At 39.5% G+C, this 20,955-nt stretch overlaps 1 protein-coding gene across 1 annotated transcript; it reads left to right on the forward strand.

The window, feature by feature from the left end:
* The first annotated feature begins 222 nt into the window (after window positions 1-222).
* LOC139736298 (DCN1-like protein 1) lies at window positions 223-18,074 on the forward strand. Its single transcript, XM_071647028.1, has 7 exons — window positions 223-296; window positions 408-621; window positions 4,759-4,927; window positions 5,778-5,908; window positions 7,030-7,112; window positions 13,701-13,797; window positions 17,945-18,074. The coding sequence occupies exons 1-7, from the start codon at window positions 294-296 to the stop codon at window positions 18,019-18,021; spliced, it is 774 nt and encodes a 257-aa protein (XP_071503129.1). The 5' UTR covers window positions 223-293; the 3' UTR covers window positions 18,022-18,074.
* Window positions 18,075-20,955: the final 2,881 nt, after the last annotated feature.

A 20,955-nucleotide genomic window follows, 5' to 3' on the forward strand; every position in this document is an offset into this window, starting at 1 on the left:
TCGGGCATTATGTTACGATTGAAATTACTATGTTAAAAATATTAAATTTTGAATATATTAGTGAGGCAAATATCACAAAAATAAATATGAATAGTAAATGAATTAAAAAGCTCCTTACATTACTTAAGGTTGATTTTAATAGAAGACCAAATGCACTCAATTAAATGACACACAGGGAGGAAAACTGCGCAGTAGAATACTCATCGTATTGTACGTATTGTACGGAGAGAAAACAGCACAGCAAATGCAACCTCGAAGTTATGTCAAAATAATCGACAGATAAATTGTCCGAAATGGTAAGATTTTGCGTCATATTCTATCGCAGTGATACCCGAATCTAATGTTGGCAGATGTATTACGATTTAGTTGTGTTTTGTGTTGTTTGTTTCTCGCATATATCATTTTAGAATAAATTAAAGTCGTCGCAGAGAGATAAAGTCCGGCAGTTCATCGCGTTCACCAATACTGGGGAAAAGACTGCCATTTACTGTTTACAACAGCACGACTGGAGGCTGGACATTGCATCTGACAACTACTTCCAGAGACCAGAACTGTACTACAGGGAATCTAGGCCATCAGTGGACAAGAAGACTCTTGATCAGTTATACAGGAGATATAAAGGTTCGTTCAGTAATTTTTAAGCAATGTCGGGTCCAGGGGGGCAGGGCCGGGCCTCGCGCTTAAACCGTATGCGTATTGCAAACCACGGCCACGTTCACATAGAAACTTAACGTTAGGGTGCCTTTTGAGGCACGAGCGCTCTCCTATTTCCACTGATTTCCTAAAGCGAACTGTACCATACTGTTCCAGCTCCAGTCCAGAGGAGTGCTTGAATGCTTCCTAAGTGTACCGTACTGTACTGAACCGAGCCAAAACTTATAAAAGTGGGCCACTTCCCGATGTGCTCCAACAGCAGGGTACCAAAAGCGTACCAAAAGTTCGCATGTGAAGAATGTGCGTAACATAAAAGTACACAAACGTCATAATGCAAAGAGCTTTGTTCGGGACATCTGTAGTGTAAATGAAGTAGGTTAAGCGCGTCAGGTGAATGACCCTTTTTGCTATGAAGTGCATGGGTCATGACCCCCTCTAAAAATAGCTCATGAGGTATGCTTTTCAACAGAGGCTCAGAGCGCTCAAACGCTCCAAATCTAGCACAGTTCAGTATGGTATGCGTGTGCGCGTATGCGTTGGTTCATATTACTCTGGTTCGCTTTAGACTAGTAGCCTTCATCATAAGAAAATCAGATTTTCACCGAACCATGAAATGAGATCAATTATCCGTAGATTGATATGTAACATACACATAAACAGTGTTTAAATCAGTCCATCTTTTCATTTTCTTGGAAAAATCTCGCATTTTAATAACTTTTCGCGTACACGTAGGCCTGTTGTAGCGGTGGCTTCGATTCGCCCATCATCATATTCATAAGTAGAGAGCTCACTAGCGCCGAGCCAGCGCGCGGCTGCCGCGCGGCGTCCGCGGGCAGTCGTAAATCACACAATACCTATAGCGACTCCCGTGGGAGCAACCGCGAAGTTCTCCACGGGCTGCGCGATCGGGCAGCCAATTTCACTGAAACAGGCATTGCAAGGTCCATTTCGTGTACCGTTCTTACCACATGGGCTTACTTGGGGTCGATAAATCTTCCTTTCAAAAAATCAGAAAACACTTCAATTTTGAAAAAAGTCAAGTTTCGACACTGCCATATTTTGCGCAATGTGGATTAAGTACAAAATACACCAAGGTCACTACAAATAAGTGCGAAATTTCGACTTAGCGTGCTAACAGATCGTCCTCCTCGGGCTACCTTAGCGGTTCGTAGCAGACTCAAACCAACGTACAAGGAAGGCAAAAGTAGTTCAGGTTTGTGATTCGAACATGTCGTTTGACATAGGGCCGTATTACTTTTGAAAAGAATGATATCAATGCACCCTGTCATAACTGCTACAGCTAGCGATCATCGCGAAGAGTTGAGCAATGCGTGTGTAGAAAACGATGTACTTGCGCGAGAACGCCATCTAGTGCTCAATGACGCTAGCTATTTAGAGCACTGGAATGCACCTTGACATTAGGCCCTGAGCGGCTACCTATCTTTCCATGAATGATGCCCATATTGTATTAATATTTTTATTACTAACAGTTGGTGTTAATGACAACTCGGATCTTTTCTTTTGTTTGCTTTTCTCACCAAAAAAGGTACCTTTAGACATACAGTTTGTACATAGAAGTCATACATTGTAACTCATATTATCAATTAGGAGTATGGAATGCTTCAAAATTTTAACAGTGTCTCAACTTGCCTGGACAGCTTGACAGTGCAGTGGTGCTGTGGTCACACTGCATTACCTCTCCACAGGTTTGTGTTAGACAAGCATCACAGAAAACCCCCCCAAATAAAACAAAAACATAAATGTCTACGTCTTTGAAAGAACTGTCATGGATAGGATAGTTTTGTTTTGACAGGAAGGTACCGCTGTGTGTTTATTTATTTCCATTCAGACATAGTTTACTATTTGGTGAACTTCACACAATATTCTAATGATTCATTTTATTTTGTTGATTTAAGCTGTTAGAACTTTCTGGTATTACTTTTCTATATAATTGTAGTTCTAAGTAAGGAATTCAGTGATACGATACTCTGGAATATCACTAAAGGGTGTCTGAGTGATTTCTCACATTATTTTCTAAAGACATGTATTGTAGAGATGTTTGCTCTTTAAAATATTTAGAGAAAAAGAAATTAATGAAATTCTTACAAATGATTATATTTCATATTTACAAGGACTGTATACTGTAAAACATGATATATTCGCGGCATGAATTTTTCGCGAATTGGAGCCGACGGCCTGTTTTGCGGCATGAAATTTTCGCGAACTGCCACTGGCATTCAATGCATATAGTGTAGACAAGAACTTTCGCGTGCATTTTTATTTTGCGAATCTTGGCGCTCGCGAAACATTCCTCGTTTTACAGTACCACTTATTGATAAAGGATACTAAAATAAATGTCTCATATGATTAAAGGCGCATAATCCCGGTAGTGTAGAGGGCGCTGTTGATGATACTGCCGATCACCGTTAGCATTTATACGAAGTTTGCCGAAGTTGAGCTGTCATCAAGAGTAAAGCGCATAGGTGTTGCTAAGTAACGTTGCCTTCATTGTCTTCTCTACGCATCACGCAGTCTGTAGTAATGCTAGGAAGCATGCTTATGTGCTTCTTAGTACAGTGGAAACTCGATATAACGAGATGGTCGGGACCGAGTCATTTTCCTCGTTATAGCCGATATCTCGTTATATCAGTAGGCATAAAAGAAGGCATAAAATAACGACATTAATTTGCACATGTGGGACTACCCATCATATATCAATCAATACTGATAACTTGATATTGTGTGTGAGGGAATTACTCACCTTTATGGGTAAGAAGATGTTTTTTCGCCAAGGAATTCCAATATCAAGAATGTGTTTCTTATTGTAGATGTTTGAATTTGTAAATTTATATAGCTTGCGATTGTATCAAGATCGTCTGTGGATTGGTATGTGGTTATATCGTATGGGTGTGTGTTGTGTGGAAAGCTTGAATAAAAATGGTCTGCACAATGCTGTGTGTGTATGTGACACATTCTGACTTCTGACACTTCTGACATTATGACTGCGTGTGTGTGTGAAGACGGGGAATTCCCTAAGTAGAAGGCCAATCACAGCATCAGATTGCCTCACACCTGCTAAACGTCATGATGATGTCATGTATACATATGGCCGTCCCACCACATTTTCTGCATGTATCAGTGTGCGTGCACACACACACTTCACACGTACAACATGCAGTGCTACCTGGTGCACTGAAGAAAATGATTATGTGTGTACAAGACAGTTTTTGGCGCATCAAGCTTTACAATCTCGGAAGATGATAGCACAGGCGAAGTAAAGCTTTACCGAAGGCATTTTGCTTTACCTCGCTATAGCAGGTTTGATTTACTATGTTTTTCTTTGTTTGGAAGTCACAAAATTTATCTCGTTATAGCAGTTATTTCGTTATAGCCGATCTCGCTATAAGAGTAGCATTTTACATAGACTTGTGTGGAAGGAAATTTGGGATCGAGAAAATTTCCTCGTTATAACCGATATCTCGTTATAGCAGTGTTCGTTATACCGAGTTTCCCCTGTATGACATCACAAAAGAAGTTTGCTAAAGCTGTCATCCCCCTCAGCCGGATCGTGGGCCGAACTGTGATTGGACCACTGACTACAGTGGATCGGACTTCTTCGGACTCGGGGAAATGGGTCACAGCGTAGGCGCTAAAGAGGAGTCGATAGTGTAGGTCTCTGTAGGAAACTTGCGCTGTGTGCCCGCGTACACATTTGACTAAACCACCGGGACCATGTGCCTTTAAGGGATCTGATGCTGTTTCTTTTATTTGATTCTGATTAATATCCATTATTTCAAACAGTTCAGTGATAATGTTGATGGAGTTCAGCTTACATAGAAATTGTTGCTTAAAATAATGAAATGAAGAAACAACTGATCAATGAGTGTTCAATTAATCTAATAGATGGTTTAATGAAATCTTGAAAGAAAAAAACCTCATGCTTATGAAAGGTATTTCTGAAATGAGGGAAACTAAGTTTAGAAATGATTTAATATATACTTTCAGCATGTCTTTATTCTAGAAAACCCTTCTATTACATTAAAATAAGAGTTTCTCAATACATCTGTTGGTGTCTTTCAACTATCTGTACTATAATTGTGTCAGATCCCCATGAAGAAGACAAGATTCTTGCAGAGGGAGTCGCACGGTTCTGTGAAGACCTCAATCTTGATCCCGCCAGCAGGCCTGTACTTGTCATCGCTTGGAAGTTCAGGGCAGCAACGCAATGCGAGTTCACACGGAAGGAGTTCTTAGAGGGAATGACAGACTTGGGGTGAGTTTTTAGTATTGGATGTGTCTTTCACTTACAATACAGTGCATTGTTTGCTGATGGGCACACATGCACGAGTGCTTTCTTCACTGATTCACAACTGTCTGGAAATTAGTTTTTGATTCACACAGATTATCTAATCCTTTTACTTTCTATTTTGTCACAATGGCCTTCCTGTCGGACTGTGGCACATTGTTATGCCTGAATGGGCTTGCTAACTTTACAGCTGGGTTAAATTTGGATGGACAGGGCTCAGCACTAGTGCCTGCTTGATTGCCTGGGGCAAGTAGAATTTCATGTCAGGCAAGATACAATATAAATAGTAAAATGTACAGCCCAATCAGGAAGTAAGATTTCTGACATGAAATGAAGGGAATGTAAAAGAAAAACAAAATCTTCCCCCAAAGGAGCGAACTATGTGTAGAATTTGCTTGCATTGATAAGTAGAAAAAAAAAAGGTGAAACGTCCTAAAAGGCAAACTAGTCCTGGAAGCAAAACACACACTGCATGACTAATGGTTGAGTAAGGAGTGGAGAGAGTGCTGGCATATGGATGACCTAGAGCAGCATTAATTACTGGCCATCTGGATGCCAGAGTCTGTCCAAGAGTAGAGAGAGTAGAGTTGATAGAACATGTGTAATTGACATCAAGATACAAAATTTGTATGATGGTTGTGCAAATGCATGCAAACAGTTGTGTATAATGTTGTGTATGCAGTGCAATCGCTTGGTGAAGAAAAATGAAATTTATCATTGTGTTTGTTGACTTGTATTTGTGTTGTGTAATTTATTTTGTATGTAACTATTCTATTTAGTTGTGTTTAATGTATGTTTGTGATTTTCTTAATTACAGCTGTGATTCAGTGGAGAAACTGAGGCTCAAGATCACATCACTGGAGAATGAACTTCGAGATTCAACAAAATTCAAAGACTTCTATCAATTCACCTTCAACTTTGCAAAGAACCCAGGGCAGAAGAGTTTAGGTAATGTGGTGTGTTTGTTTACCATCATGCTTTGCTCCATAAGGCCTGATTTGGATCAAATCTTTGCTGGCTGATACATATTCTAAAGTAGAAACATCTGCATACAACGAGATAGCCCCCCAAAGTGTTGTTTCCTGTTTCATGCATGATTCCCATTTACAATGCAGATCTTATGTTGTTTTGTTTTGTTTTATGTTAGTAGCATGTATTTATTTTAGGGTCAGAAATCTACATTTTACTACATCTCATTCTAACTGGATTTTAACCCTAACCAGGCTGGGATTTCTTAGCTGTTTTTTTGGCTCACCTGTGGTGTCATCTGTAATAAAAAAGGAGAAATCAAAATTTCATTTTTTAAAAATATTTTATATTATCAATCCTTAATGCTAATATATGTGTGAAATCATGCATTTTGCTTTTAAATTAGAAAGTAAAGCTCCTGGAATCCTAATTTTTGGTGTAAATATTCTTTGTAGCATTCCTAACAGTGAACATGGAGTAAAAAAAATCTGGTATCAAAATTAATTTCTTATATATTTTATAGTTTTTTAATTTCTTATGTATTTCCTTGTTTTATACTTTTTTGTTATTTTCTCACCAAATTTATCACAGAACCTATTTCAAGCATAATTATGCTAAAGTGCATCAATTGATTTCAGTCAATGAAAGTGAAAATAATCCTATCTTTTTGAATAAGGTAAGAAAACTCAATTTGCATTGACTCATTTGCAGTGACATGTGACACAAGATCACATGTTTGAGCCATTTTTGGTCTGACGAGCATGTATTCAAAGGTCATGCAGTATGGTAACTGTATGCCGATTTTTGCAAGAGTGGTATCACAATATGTGTGAGATTTGAAAGTAAAAAGTCAGTGAGAGGCACGGCCAAAAAACTTCAGGCTGTGGAATGGTCATGGAAATTGTTGGGGGGGGGGTGTGATTCAACCCACCCCCCCCCCCCCCCCCCCCAGCTGTTTCAGGGTTAACATACATGTACCTCTTATTGAATGACACACTCGATGATTTCGATCAGTGGTCACTGTCATTATCATGCATACAAATCTGATATGATAACTGATGGTTTCTGTATGATTATTTTTCTTCTGTTTCACATTTCAGACTTGGAAATGGCAATTGCTTATTGGAATATACTGCTGCGGGGAAGGTTCAAATTCCTAGATGAATGGTGTCAATTTCTCAAAGTAAGTGATGTCTTGATTTAAATATTTTGTGTTATTTGTCACGGTCCGTGGTAGGTAGGTGTCCCAATGATGAAATGAAAGTCTATTTTGAGAGAAGTTTTCAAGGTTTCATTCTGAATGGTTAAATACACTGACTTCCATATGACTTAGTGTTAACGAGTAAGTGAAGCACATGCCTAAAGCCAGAGTTGACTAAAGAAAGCATTGATGTGCATGTATAAGACCACTACAGGGTTCGAAATTGGCGATGGTCCGCTGGCCATTGGCCACCCAAAATCATGTCGGACTAGCTAAAAATCATAAAATTCTGAAGTAACTAGTCCGTCTGGCTAGCCAAAATATTGCTTCAGTGTCAAAATTGATTCTAAGTAGTCCGCCTGGCTAGTTAAAAAAAAAGTTAAGTGCGACCCCTGCCACTATGAATACTTAAATTTGTGAATAGCATGTCAGATATTAAATTGTCTGCAGGTCTCGTCTGGTCTTGGTTCTGAGATATAAGAAAACCAAAGAATATACTTACTATTCCTTTTCTGTGACTGAGGTGCTAATATGTTTGGCCATGTTCAATTCCATAACGAGAGCACAGACCTCCGCCAAGCAACTAATTTCCACCAATGATTTTGTTCTTCCATAGACATCAGTGATTTCCACCCATACTTATGCATGCTAAAATTCGCCCGATTCCCCAATATAGAAGCCTTTTGTTATGTCATCAACTTATAGCTGCGTGGAACGCCTCGCCCTAGCAGAAACTAGAGCACGCACTTTTGTGCGTGTATGAAAACCTAAAAAATGCACAGCTTGAACTCCCAAGTTCATTGACCTCACCTGCCAAAATATTGAAAATCCTTCATAAAATCCATAAAAATTTCCGGATCACCACCAAAATTTCATCATCTGTTCCTTGTGTCATTCCTGACCTTTCCTGCAAATCTGTTTATAACTTTTTGAGTTATTTTGCACACAGACAAACAAATGGTAATGAAAACATAACCTCCTCCCTTGGCGGAGGTAATAAGGTAGATCATGCCAGAGCATACTAGACTGTACTATGATGGCATACTGTGTACGCTATAATTTTCGCGAATTGCTGCTATCACACATTTTCGCGAGTGGTTAAATTCGCGATTGGGGGACCAGAGAAAATATGAAGTGGCAAAGAAAATGTGAATTTTCAACTTACTAGCAAATAAGAATGATACTAGTTATACACTGCATGAAAAAAACTTACCAAACTCTTCGAACTAGTAAGTTAGAATTCAACATTTTTGAAGTGGTTAAGTCCATCGCGCTAGATTTCTGACGAGTGGTCCCCTTGCGATAATTGGATTGGCTCTCTACAGTATTCGTAAGTAGACATGGACGTGCTATATGTACGTAAACAAGCTTAGCCAGTATACGGTCTGTTCGGTAAGCCGTGACTTGGTATATTAATACTGAAATGTTCGTATCATCAAGGCAAGGGATTCATTTTGGAAGGTAATATTTTCGCGTGTTGTTAATTTCGCAAATAGCTCCCGACTTGCGAAATTCGCGAAAATAAAACCCCCGCGAAATATATAGCGCATACAGTGCGTATCAAAAAAAAGGTAATCCAACTTTGGAGGGCTACCATCTTATAATTATCAGCTATGGAGAGTGCAATGTTGGTTGAGAGGAAAGGGGAACTCTTCCTCTTTCCATTGATACCTATTCATGTTGACAAATATCATGCATGACTGAGCACATGAACTTTAAAGACAACAATGACAAATTGCACGTTTTCCAAGTTTGCATGTTACTGTGAAGGAACAATGCATATCTCACTGCATGGATGAGATCTGTCAATGGAGGTGGTCGAATCATCAGGCAAGCCTGCATGACTGCAGGTTCGTGTTAATAACCATTTATGGTTCATAGCCTTCAACATGGCCACGTTGTTGTAAACTTGGTCCTTCCCATAAAGGCTAAACCATTATCCATTTTTTTCTCTTCATATTTAAGACATGGTTTGTCGCTGCAAGCTATGTGTTGAATATGAACAGAGAAAATGGATTGTGTGGGTTGACCACTGTGGGAGTGACTTTAGTTATCCTAAAGGTGGCCATCTTAAAGGTTATGAACCATAAAAGGTTAGGAAAAAACCCTAAACACAAACCCTAAACACAAATCTGCATTCGTACAGGCTGGCCTCTTTGGCCACTTTCATTGACAAATCTCATCCATGCAGTGAGATATGCATTGTTCCTTCGCAATAACACGCAAACTTGGAAAAAGTGCAATTTGTCATTGTTGTCTTTAAAGTTCATGTGCTCAGTCATGCATGACATTTATCAACATAAATAGGTATCAATGGAAAGAGGAAGAATTCCCCTTTCCTCACAAATAGCAGTGTGCTCTCAATAGCTGATAATTATGAAATAGTAGCCCTCCAAAGTTGGATTACCTTTTTTTTGATATGCACTGTACAGTAGTCTGGCATGGTTCATGGATAACAGATAATGCACAACAAATACAATGTAGTTTCTGGACGGCAGTCTTACATAAACTCAATGTGAAAAAGAGTTTGTGCTGGTTCTCTTTCCAGAAGTCAAAGGTCACTGAGCTTTGGAATGAAAAGTGACATTTTCAGCCATATCTTCAGTATATAGGAATGTCTATCATAAATATAAGTAGGTAAGAAAGGTAAACATTAATAGAAAATGATTTATGTTAAAGGTCAGTCTTAAAAGGGCCAAGGCCAAACTAAAAGGTCACTGTGCTTTTTCAATAAAATCCTTCAAAGAGCCAGTATCATATATTTACTGTGTATGGCTAAAAATGTGAATATTCGACGATAATATCAGCTTGGAATGTGGAGGTTAATTTGACTGCACTTTCATTAACAAGTCTTTGAAAAAGAGCACACATTTCCTTACATAAAGAACAATATTGTGCAAAAATGGCATTTTAGATCACATATTGCCTTCAACTAATAATGTCATTAACTTCGATTATTCTGTCAAAAGTAATCACAGTGCTGTTTGAAAAAAAAATTAAGATTAAAAAAAAGGGGAAGGCTAGTAACTGATCAGTGGGAATGCTGGAGGATGATTGTTAATAACTAATAATGATAATAACTATTTCTTATTGAGCGCTTTTACAGGACCTGATCAAAGTGCTGTACATACATCAACGAACAACATTCACAAAGCATAGGAACATATAGTGTACTTAGTAGTTACAATTGAAATAGTTCAGTTTTGAGTTTCCTTCTAAACATTTCCTCTGAATCACATAGACGGAGTTGTTTTGGTAGAGTGTTCCAGACAACAGATCCAGCATGTGAAAACGTACGTTCGAAAGCTTTGGTTTTTGCTTGTGGGATTTGTAGGACTGTCTTATCATTTTGTGACCGGAGTTGATATCTGGTGGCTGTAGGGGTGGTTAGTAGGTTGGATAGGTATTGAGGAGCGGTATTCATCATGCATTTATAGACAAGAAGGGCTAGTTTGAAATCGATACGCTCTTTGATGGGGAGCCAGTGTAACTGCTTCAGTAAAGGAGCACTCGGGGATCTTCTCTTTACACCAAGCACCAGGCGAGCCGCTCGATTTTGGACTTTTTGAAGTCTTTTCACATCACTGACATTCATATTTGCCAGCAGAGGATTTCCATAATCAAGCCTGCTCAGAACTAGAGAGCGCACTGCATGGTTACATGCATCTTCTGTAAGATACTTTCGAACATGAGATATGTTTCTCAGATGGAGGTTTACTGTCTGGCACACTCTACTGACATGATCTGTCATGGACAGTGTCTGGTCAAAATGAACACCTAGATTTTTTACAGTGTGTGATACATTGACAGTAGTGTTTCCAAACCGAATGCTTGTATCTCCCGTAGGGCGTAGTCTACTAGATGAGCCCTTGTGGGATTCATTTAAGAGTACATTATACAATGTATATCTATTGTTGTGTGAAAATTATTTGCTTCAGAATGGTCTCACATTCAAGTAATGTGCAGTTTAATGTTTCCAGGTTAGCGTGCCTGGTCAGTGACGGGGCATTAATCTGCACATTACTTGAATATGAGACCGTTCTGAAGCAAATAATTTTCACACAACAATAGATATATAATGTACTCTTAAATGAATCCCACAAGGATTGGAACAATCATCCCTCAGCATTCCTACTGATTCCCACTGATCGCTTACTAGCCATCCCCTTTAAGATTATTTCTGTACATGTATGTCTGTGAAGGCCAAGTTTACGGCAATATATGAGCAACAAATGAGAAAGCGAAAGCATTGCGGTTGACTTTGCATAGCAGCTAATTTGATCTGGTTATTTTCTATTTTTCTTTTTTTGTTTTTGTTTATGGATGTTGATTGTATGCCAAAGGGAGAGTTTGTTGAGGTTGAGAATGCAATTATATTGACTGCTGTGTGAGGCACTGTAGATGTACCCAAGCTGATGTTTGCTTCTGAAAAGCCATAGCTGTTGGGTGAACTGTCTGGGTGTGAATATGTAGGATTGAACACATTATAAAGTGTATGTAGAATGTGCACCTCTGTGCGGCGTGTAGGAAGTTCCTTGTGATCATGTGAAATGAAGTCATTCAGAGACCCTGACTTAGAGCACAAAACATTCTCCTCTCTCATTACCAGCAGGACCTGTTTTTTTTTTTTTTTTTTTTTTTGTTGCTGTTCCAGACTTTGCTTCAGTGACACTTCACTCATCCTTCAGATCAAATTCTTATTTTGGCATTGGGATAGAATTAAAATATTCAGGCTGAGTGCACTTTGAGAGAGAAGAGACCCCATTCTATGCTCAAAAGTTAAAATGTATCACTAGAACAATACATTAAACCACATGACAAGTGTAACTACAAGTGTATGTTTGATGCTCAGAATTAGTTGTGGTCATAGTGATGTCTTGTAGGAAACTGCAGATCATGTTCAAGTACAGTGTGTACAAAGAACTTGGTAATTATTAAAGTTATCAATTTCATAAACAACAGTAATCCATAAGACAGTCTGTGGACTGCACAATTCTGATTTGCAAGCAATTAGTACATGTTTTGTGGCTTGCAAAGTAAAGGCCAGTACAAAGTGACTACAGTATTAGCCGTTTAGTTTCATTTACTGAATTGCAAACCAAAGCAAAGTGGAACAAGAGAGTAAAGGCCGTGTCACACCAGCCTTGCGTGCGACTTGCAAAGAACAATTTTGACTACCCGGAGGTCCCCGTAGATGATCCGCACATGACAGTACCTAGCATGTATCTCAAAAGTAGTTGCCCGGAGGTGCGCACGCATATTTTTTTACCCGCAACCGTGTTTAGGCCCTGTCACACCTTTCCGGGCAAGCTACTCGGGCTTGTTACGTGTAGGGATTTTCTAGCATACCGGACATTCCTGAAGGCGGAAAAGGATTTGTGTGAGTCAGCGCATTTGTCTTACTAGCTGGATGCGTTATACTCGTGAGTATACTGTGTGACCTTTGTACCAGTCGCGTGGGGGCTGACAATACAGTGAAGGAATTCCTCTAATGGAATGGCTGAAATCTCACAGAATTTCATTATCTTGGCTGCATACGGGACTGCGAAGTACCTGCGTGGGAATTGCCTGGGAAGTACTGTCGCTAAGGGTCTCCTAGTGGCGTTCTGCGTGGACCTCTACGGGCATTCCCGCGACTCACCCGGAAAAAGTTTTGGTCATGCTCAAAACTTGGCTGTGGTTAAATCGGACTTGCGTGAGCACCTCCGGGCAACTTCGCGCTAGATACTGTCAGGTGTGGACCAACTGCGGAGAGCTCCGGGGAGTAAATTTGTTTCCCCGCAAGTCAAGCCGCAGAAGTTCCCCCGTACTTATGACAAGGCATGAATGAAAATTGCAAACATTCTTGTTTGCCCCCTGAAAATCTTCTACGTGCTGGAAACTACCTCCTCGCCACAAGCCCGCGTAGCTTGCCCGGAATGGTGTGACACGGCCTTAATATGGATTGGTGCCGAGACAAATACCTTCCGAGGTGCAGTGTATTCACAGACCCTACATCGAGTTTGCAAAGTATTCAGATTCTGCTTTGAAATATTTTCTATAGTTTATTCTGTACCCAAGCTATTATTTGAATTTTGAAAGTTTATTTTGTATTCTGCTCCATCTCATCCTAACTGGAAGCTGTTTTTTTACTGTTTTTCTGTTGTTGTTTTTTTGTGTTGTTGATGCTGGACATGTCAGAAATCATACTGCGGCTACAAAGTTACACAGGAGTAGATCTCGCATTCTTATCCTCATCCTTTAAAAAATGTGTACACTACAGGCATTTCATGTTTACAATGCTTGTGATGATTACACCCAAATCAAACAAATGAAATGTAGAATTTCAATGAAACTAGACATGTAAGATAAAAGTTATCAAATTCTGAAGTTTCATGAGCACTTTCCAATCAGTTTTTAAGAAGTACAGATGTATGCTTTCCAGAAATGCCATCCATCTTTAAAAATTGAGAACTGATGGGAAACATGAGTAGATTTGATGTCTTCACCTACATTTGTATTTCAGTTGGATGTGCTGATATATATACATATATACATATATATATTTTTTCCCCCCTTGTACACATGTAGGAGCATCACAACAAGTCAATACCCAGGGACACGTGGAACCTACTTCTTGATTTCAGCAATATGATTGCTGATGACATGAGCAACTATGATGAGGAAGGTATGTAGTCTGGACTTTGGATGAGCTGTGAGCTGTTACAGTCCACTAGCATACTCACATATATAATCTCATGAACTGCAGTTAAAAGTTTGATGTGTTGAAGAGTTGTCTTCTTTTGGTGGCCTGATTGATTAAAAATTGATTGTTATGTTTCTGTGTAGATCAGGCTGCTACATTTTTAGCTCACCTGAGCTGAAGGCTCAAGCGAGCTATTGCGATTGCTCTTCGTCCGGCATCCCGCGTGCGTTGTGCATAAATTCTATACATTTTCATCTTCTTCTTGACAACCCCATGACCGATTTTCACCAAACTTGGCGGGTAGCATATCTACGGAAATAGGATCTCAATTTGTACAAATGGGCACCATGCCCTGTTGAACCCACAAATGTAGAAAACGCCCACTAATGTAGAAATGATTCCAACACGTTGCCCACAAATGTAAAAATGACAAATATGGATACGTTGATAGATCTACTTACTTAGAGTAGGGCTGCGCTTCTTGCAAAATAATGTGTACGAATGCGTGTGTGTAACCGGGTACGGTGGGGAGATGTGTGTCTGTGCGTATGCATGTCGAACATGTTGCTTGTGCACCTCCAGACAACTAAGGGCGAGATACGTGCTAAATACTGTCAGATGCTGGCTAACTGCGGGGTGCTCGTCGAAGCTCTCACCCAGGTCACGGGGAATACATGCAAGTAGCAGGTAAGTGGCATGCGTCTAGTGCAGGTATAAGACGCAAGTACAGAACTCGCGAACTTCTTGTCCGCCCACAGAAAAATTCTCCTGCGTGCTGGAAAATCCCTCCTCGCAACAAGCCCGCGTTGCATGCCTGGAAAGGTGTGACAGGGCCTTAAAATTTGTAAAGGCGCCCCCTCTCTTTGCAGAATTCCTGGATCCTGTGTTCAGGACCCCACCCCCCCCCCCCCCCCCAAAAAAAAAAAAGAGAGAGAGAGAGAAAAAAAAAAAGAATTGAACTCACCATACACACGCAAGGAGTAGGGAGCCTACTACAGCTGAAATAATTACAGTTTGCATAAACGCCCACTGATGTAGAAATACGTCAACCACAAATGTAGAAATTTTCTACATTTGTGGTTGATGTATGAATTATTTTACTACATTAGTGGGCGCTGTTCGTTTTTACATTTGTGGTTGAAATTTTTACATTTGTGGACGATATTTTCTACATTTGTGGGCGATTTTTACATTTGTGGGCAATGTATTTTTACATTTGTGGGCATTTTTACATTTGTGGGTTCAACTTCCTTGTCCGCTCACAGAAAAATTCTCCTGCATGCTGGAAAATCCCTACTCGCAACAAGCCCGGAAAGGTGTGACAGGGCCTTAAAATTTGTAAAGGCGCCCCCTCTCTTTACAGAATTCCTGGATCCTGTGTTCAGGACCCCCCCCCCCCCCCCCCCCCCCCAAAGAGAGAAAAAAAAAAAGAGAAAAAAAGTATTGAACTCACCCTACACACGCAAGGAGTAGGGAGCCCCCAGGGGGCCCAAAACCCCCTAAAATTAAGGAATCTTAAAAAATCTCTTTCTCTAGAACCAGAAGTGACAGAGCTATTAAAGTTAATACTACAATGTATGAGATAGTACGTTGAAGACTGTAGTTTCAAGTTTGTTCATGGCAGAATCAGGGGTGCCCCCCCTTGGGATCCAGGGGAGGGGGGTGGGGAGGGGTCCTAATGGGGCCTAAATTGTACATTTTCATCTTCTTCTTGAAAACCCCGTGATGAATTTTCACCAAACTTGGCAGGTAGCATCCCAAAGGGGATAGAATCTCAATTCCATCAAATGGGCACCATGCCCCACCCCCAGTAAGTCAGTATATTGATGACTGTTGTTTCAAGTTTGTTCATGGCAGAATCATTGGTGCCCCCCTCCCTTGGAGCCCAGGGGAGTGGGGTGGGATGGGTCCAAATGGGAACTTAAATTGTACATGTTCATCATATTCTTGAAAAACCCCTTGATGTATATTCACCAAACTTGGCAGGTAGCATGCCAGGAGGTTAAGATCTCAATTTGTTCAACAGGGCACCATGCCCCTCTTGGGGACCCCTAGGGGGCCCAATTCCCCCACCCCCCCATATTAAGAAATATTTACAGTTCTTCTTCTCTAGTACCAGAAGTGATCAAGCAAAGTTACTTTGAATTTGTACATTTGTACATTTGTGCATTGCAGATCCAGGGCTGCCCCCCCCCAACAACATAATGGATTTTCACTAAACTTGGCAAGTAGCATTCCTAGAGGGATAGGATCTCAAAGTGTTTGAATGGGCGACATGCTTTCCTTGGGGGCTCCAAACCTCCTGATTATGGAATATTCAATAATATTCTTCTCTAGAATCTGAAGTGATAGAGCTTTAAGTCTTTTTTTTTCCAAACTGCATAGTCCCACCCTCTATGAAGTCTTGGCAGATATTTTTACCAGTGTGATAGAATATGCAAATGGACTCCATGCCCACAGCTCTCAAGGCTGCCCCCGCCCAAAGTTTCCAATGTTCTCAGGTAAGAGTCTGCTAGAATGCATGGAAGGTGAACTTGCAATACTCGGGTGAGCGCGAGACCCTCTGGTCTCTTTTTTTTTTTGGGGGGGGTGGGGGGGGGGGGGTGGGGTCATTAGAATTTTAGATTTATAGACTTCAGTGACTGAGTAAAAAGTTAGTGTTGAACCTGATATTGCTACTTTCATTTAATTCACGTTTATATCATGGCTTTGGTTTCTATAGCCGTTTTATTTCCATCTTTATATACACTTAAAAGGGAAATCTGGGACAGCTGAAAGTTAGTCTGAAAAGAAAGTGTAATATCCTTCAAGCACAACAGTAAAAGTTTCATCAAAATCAGATGAAAATTAAGGATCTTATGAAATTGTGAAGTTTTGCTAATTTTTGCAAAGCAGTTCTTGAACAGTTGATACAAATATGCAAATAGAGGTTTGATGTCATCCCCCCATGATTTGCCATACTGTGTGTACGTCAAATCATGACATTTCCAGTGTTTCTATCAAATGCAGTTACACCCCAGGTTCAAATTCTGAAATAAATAGAGGGTAGTCAGCCTGGAATAAAAAGCACAAAATATAATTTTTTGTTGTTGTTGTTCACAGTAAATGGAAAATTGTGAGGTGATGACATCAGCTCACTCATTTGAACATTGTATCAGCTGTACAAGAACTGTTTTGTAGAAATAAGCGAAACTTCAGAATGTCATAACTTTTCTAAATTTCACTTTTGTGTTTGATAGATTATACACTTCCTTTAATAGGCTAAATTGAAACTGGCCCTAAATTCCCCCTTAGTAAAGACCTTCAATTGCCAGTAACCTTTTGTTACACCATGCCCTGTAGAGGCCCCCAAAGCCTCCCAAGTTTACTATGTTCTTCAGTAGTCAACTAGAATGCGTGAAAGATATTTTGTGACACTTAGGTGAGCGCTTGACCCACTGGGCTTCTTGTTTTTTTTATGCCTCCGCCACAAAGATGTTTTTGGGTTGTCCATCCGTCCTTTTGTTTGTAATCAATTTTGTGGACAGTGTAACTAAAAAACTGTTTGAGGTATCCTATTTGAAACTTGCCGTGTATATGTATGAACGTGGGAAGTTATGCCTATCAGCCTTTGGGTGCACATGCTGAAGGTCAAGGTCAAATGCTCAAAATTTCACCATTTCCCCCATCAGCTATGCAGTGCCTGAAGGTATTTTCTTCAAAAATTAGTGTATGCATGTATAACCCAATGAGGGTTCTCCAGAGAAAGTTTCAGGTCATGAGGTCAAAGGTCAAAGGTCAAGTGAACATGTTAAAATTTCACTTTATTCTCCATATCTCGGAAATGGTTTGAGGCATCTTCATGGAACTTTATAGTACATATGCATGTTCTGACTGGCAGTGATCATCTTTGGGATTTGGGGGTCATTGGGTCAAAGGTAAAGATCAACTCCTCCAAATGTAATTTCCCTCACATCTATGCAGTGCCTGAAAGAACCATGCATAATGGCAGAGGCATTCCAGTCGCCATAGCGACATTTCTAGTTCAAATGTTATTTTCCCTTGAAGGTTTTGTTTATGAAGAAGTTGATTGAAAGGATTTATGTAGGATATATCTGTTTTTTTCTCTTTTCCATTATCATCTTTGCAGGTGCATGGCCAGTTCTAATAGACGCCTTTGTAGAACATGTCAAGCAGTCCATTCAGGGGAAGAGCACGGCAGTGTGACGATAAATGCATCTCTCCTTCTTGTCTCCTGAATGCCTCTCCTTCCTGCCAACTGCTTCACATTTTTATTATTATTATTTTTTTTTAATAATTCAGTAATTCTTATGTAAGTCTGATCTTTGAATATGTTTTCCCATTGATTTATTGAGAAACACAATTGTGTCACAATCATGCAAGGTGCGCTGCTCATGCTGTGATTTGTTCTAAGAATTGTTTGTGGTGTTGCACTTCATACGCAGGAGATACCATGGCACCAATCCCCCTTGTGTATTTTCAAGAGGAGTGCATACTAAATTAATATTTCAAATGCACAGAGACTCTCCCCCAAGCCAGCAGTCTGGCCTATCTAGACAGTGAGAATTATTGAACATGCTTGCTCACTGCATGCATCACCTAATCAATCTTGGCTGCAAATTTGGTGTAGTTGGTGAAGGTATATGTGTACATATTAAAAAAGTTATCAGATTTAGCCATACAATCTTCTTCCTAAAGCCACTGGAAACGAACATGAATACAATCGCTTTCAGATTTAAGTTATTTCTTTAGCATGTACGTGTAGCAGAGAGGATGGTAGTTGATTTACCTAAGTTGGAATGAATTCATGAGTTTCCTTTCACTCTCTCATTACTTTGGTAATTCACTTCCATACACCAGACAAGTTCAGCTTGACTGTGTAATAAAAGTTAGCTCCTTCTTGTCTTTTCCAATGTTGAGAGTAGACCATGATGTTTGTGATGACTGTGATTATAATGATTAGTGGTGATGCTGATGATGATAGTACTGTGGAAGATTTTAATGATGAGGATGGTGATGACATTGACAATAATGACAATGATAATTGAAATGATTATCATCATCATAACTTCAACCCAATATATTATTATCATTCTTATTCTTCCATTGTGAAAGGAAGTGAGTAGTTGGTTGTGTACAATGCCTGATGATGGCAGGAAGGTGTTTTCCTTACTTCACTGATCATCCAACTAACTCACCGAACTACAAATATTTTATCATGCTACCCTGCGAAAGAGAACCGATTTGTGAATTTGGGAGCCAAGATGCCAAAGCCATGGGGACAAAGAAACAGGAGAATTATCAACTGAGGTACAATATGCATTAGTACTATAAAAAGTGCTGCTGTGTATTAAAACATGTATTTCATTTCTAGTCACGAAATGTGAAAATCAGATCGGAATTTTGTTTTCAAGGAAACTGGATAACAGAGATTGCAGGTCCTCTTCATGTCAGTGCATTTGCAAACTAATGATAAACACATTGCAATTAGTTGCTATGGTAAATGTGACCCTGCACCTCAAAACAAACAAAAAGTCGCCAGACATGAATTTTTAGTTAAGACCATATTCTGAAAGAGCAGACTTTAAGCTTTAAAATGATGTATAACTCAAATCAAATGGACTCTCCTAACCTATCTAAATATTGAAAGAAAGCACAAACTCAGGAAAAGTGTGAACTGAGAAAAGAGGCTCTGAAGTACAGTGTCTATTCAAGCGCTTAATCTTTACCAAACCGTGCTGGCTGTGCGATGAATGGGACAAAAAACAGGAAGTAAACCACCAGAGTAACAACAATGAAGGGATTATCAGATTAAACTGAAATTAAGCATGCCTCATTAACACATTCTATCCATAATTAATGCCAACTTTCAAAGCAGTAGCATTATCCTTTCAAAAGTTATTAGAGTTGAAAGTGAAGAGTGTGGCGCACAAGGTTTTTCAGAAATGAAAAAGGGATTCGAAAGACACACCTAATCACACCATTCAACCAAAAATGTTCGAGATAAACTGCTAAAAAAACACACTTTCCTGCCCGTTTTATGATGCCAAATTTTAGCATAATGTAAAAGAAGACCCGCTCTTTCAGAAAATATGAAAAAGTCAAGTTCGGCTAGGTTGACCTATTTCACTTATTTTCAGTCCTCGTGCAAAATCAGTGTGTGCGACTCTATGTTCGTTTTGAGGTGCACGGTCACAAATACAGTTTGGTAGCAGTTATCATGGTGGACGCTCAGTTGATACTTTTAGTCTCATTCTGTGTGACTTTGCGGTGAGGGAGCTCTGGAAAATGTCTTTTTATTGACCAATTTTACAAGATATGTGAGCCCATCACACATTATCTTTGAAAAGAAAACAAAAACCAGAGTCTTGAAACCTATTCATTATAGTTGTATAATTATGTAAATCTTCTAATTTAGCAAGTCAAGTTCATTTGTATCTCGAAGAAATCAGTAATTCTGCTTCTCTGACAGTGGTATTGTGAGAGATATCTTCAAGTAACTGCAGATGCATATAAAAAGCAGTTCCTCTCCTGTACAGCTTTCAAGTCACTGATGATACCATGCTGTCTGTATTGTATTGCTACAGTGTATATTTGTTGATTGCAAATCGTGATCTGTTCAGACACTATTTTAGATGCAACGAAAAATGCTCGGAATGCTGAGAATCTGCTCAAGTCATCTAGCCTGTGATGTGCAAACAACATTACTACCTATAAAGTATCATATCAGTTTTCATGGAAAGAATAAATTTCAGTTTGACTCAAAGCAGTAGGAAATCTCTTGTTTCTTAGAATCCAATGTTGGAAGAATGGTGTGTAGCCTTACAATTTTACCAATTTACATACACATAGAATGTCTTTTGTACTGTTACACAGGCATGGAAGATAATGCGTGGTTACTTTATCAAGCTTACCTATTAAACCTTGTTAGTCAAGCTGAAGAAGTGGCTGTGAAAATATCAGCCTGTGGAAAAACAAATCCATGAGTCCCTGTCATTGCAACTTCAAAGAAGAGTACAAAGTTTTTCTGCATTCATTCTATTATTGCTACAAGAGCAGAAGTTTCCCATTAAATCCAACATTTCTTCATTCTTTTTGGTAAGTATGTGATAAAACATCAGAGTAATCCTATGATGCAAT

This window comes from Diadema antillarum, unplaced genomic scaffold (genome assembly GCF_040938485.1).
Source record: "Diadema antillarum isolate AM-2024a unplaced genomic scaffold, OU_Dant_1.0 seq00000635_RagTag, whole genome shotgun sequence".
In the NCBI taxonomy this organism is placed as follows: domain Eukaryota; kingdom Metazoa; phylum Echinodermata; class Echinoidea; order Diadematoida; family Diadematidae; genus Diadema; species Diadema antillarum.

Coding starts and splice junctions, on each gene's coding strand:
- LOC139736298 (XM_071647028.1), top strand. Junction 4,928..5,777: donor GAGGGAATGACAGACTTGGG/GTGAGTTTTTAG, acceptor TCTTAATTACAG/CTGTGATTCAGTGGAGAAAC. Junction 7,113..13,700: donor AATGGTGTCAATTTCTCAAA/GTAAGTGATGTC, acceptor GTACACATGTAG/GAGCATCACAACAAGTCAAT.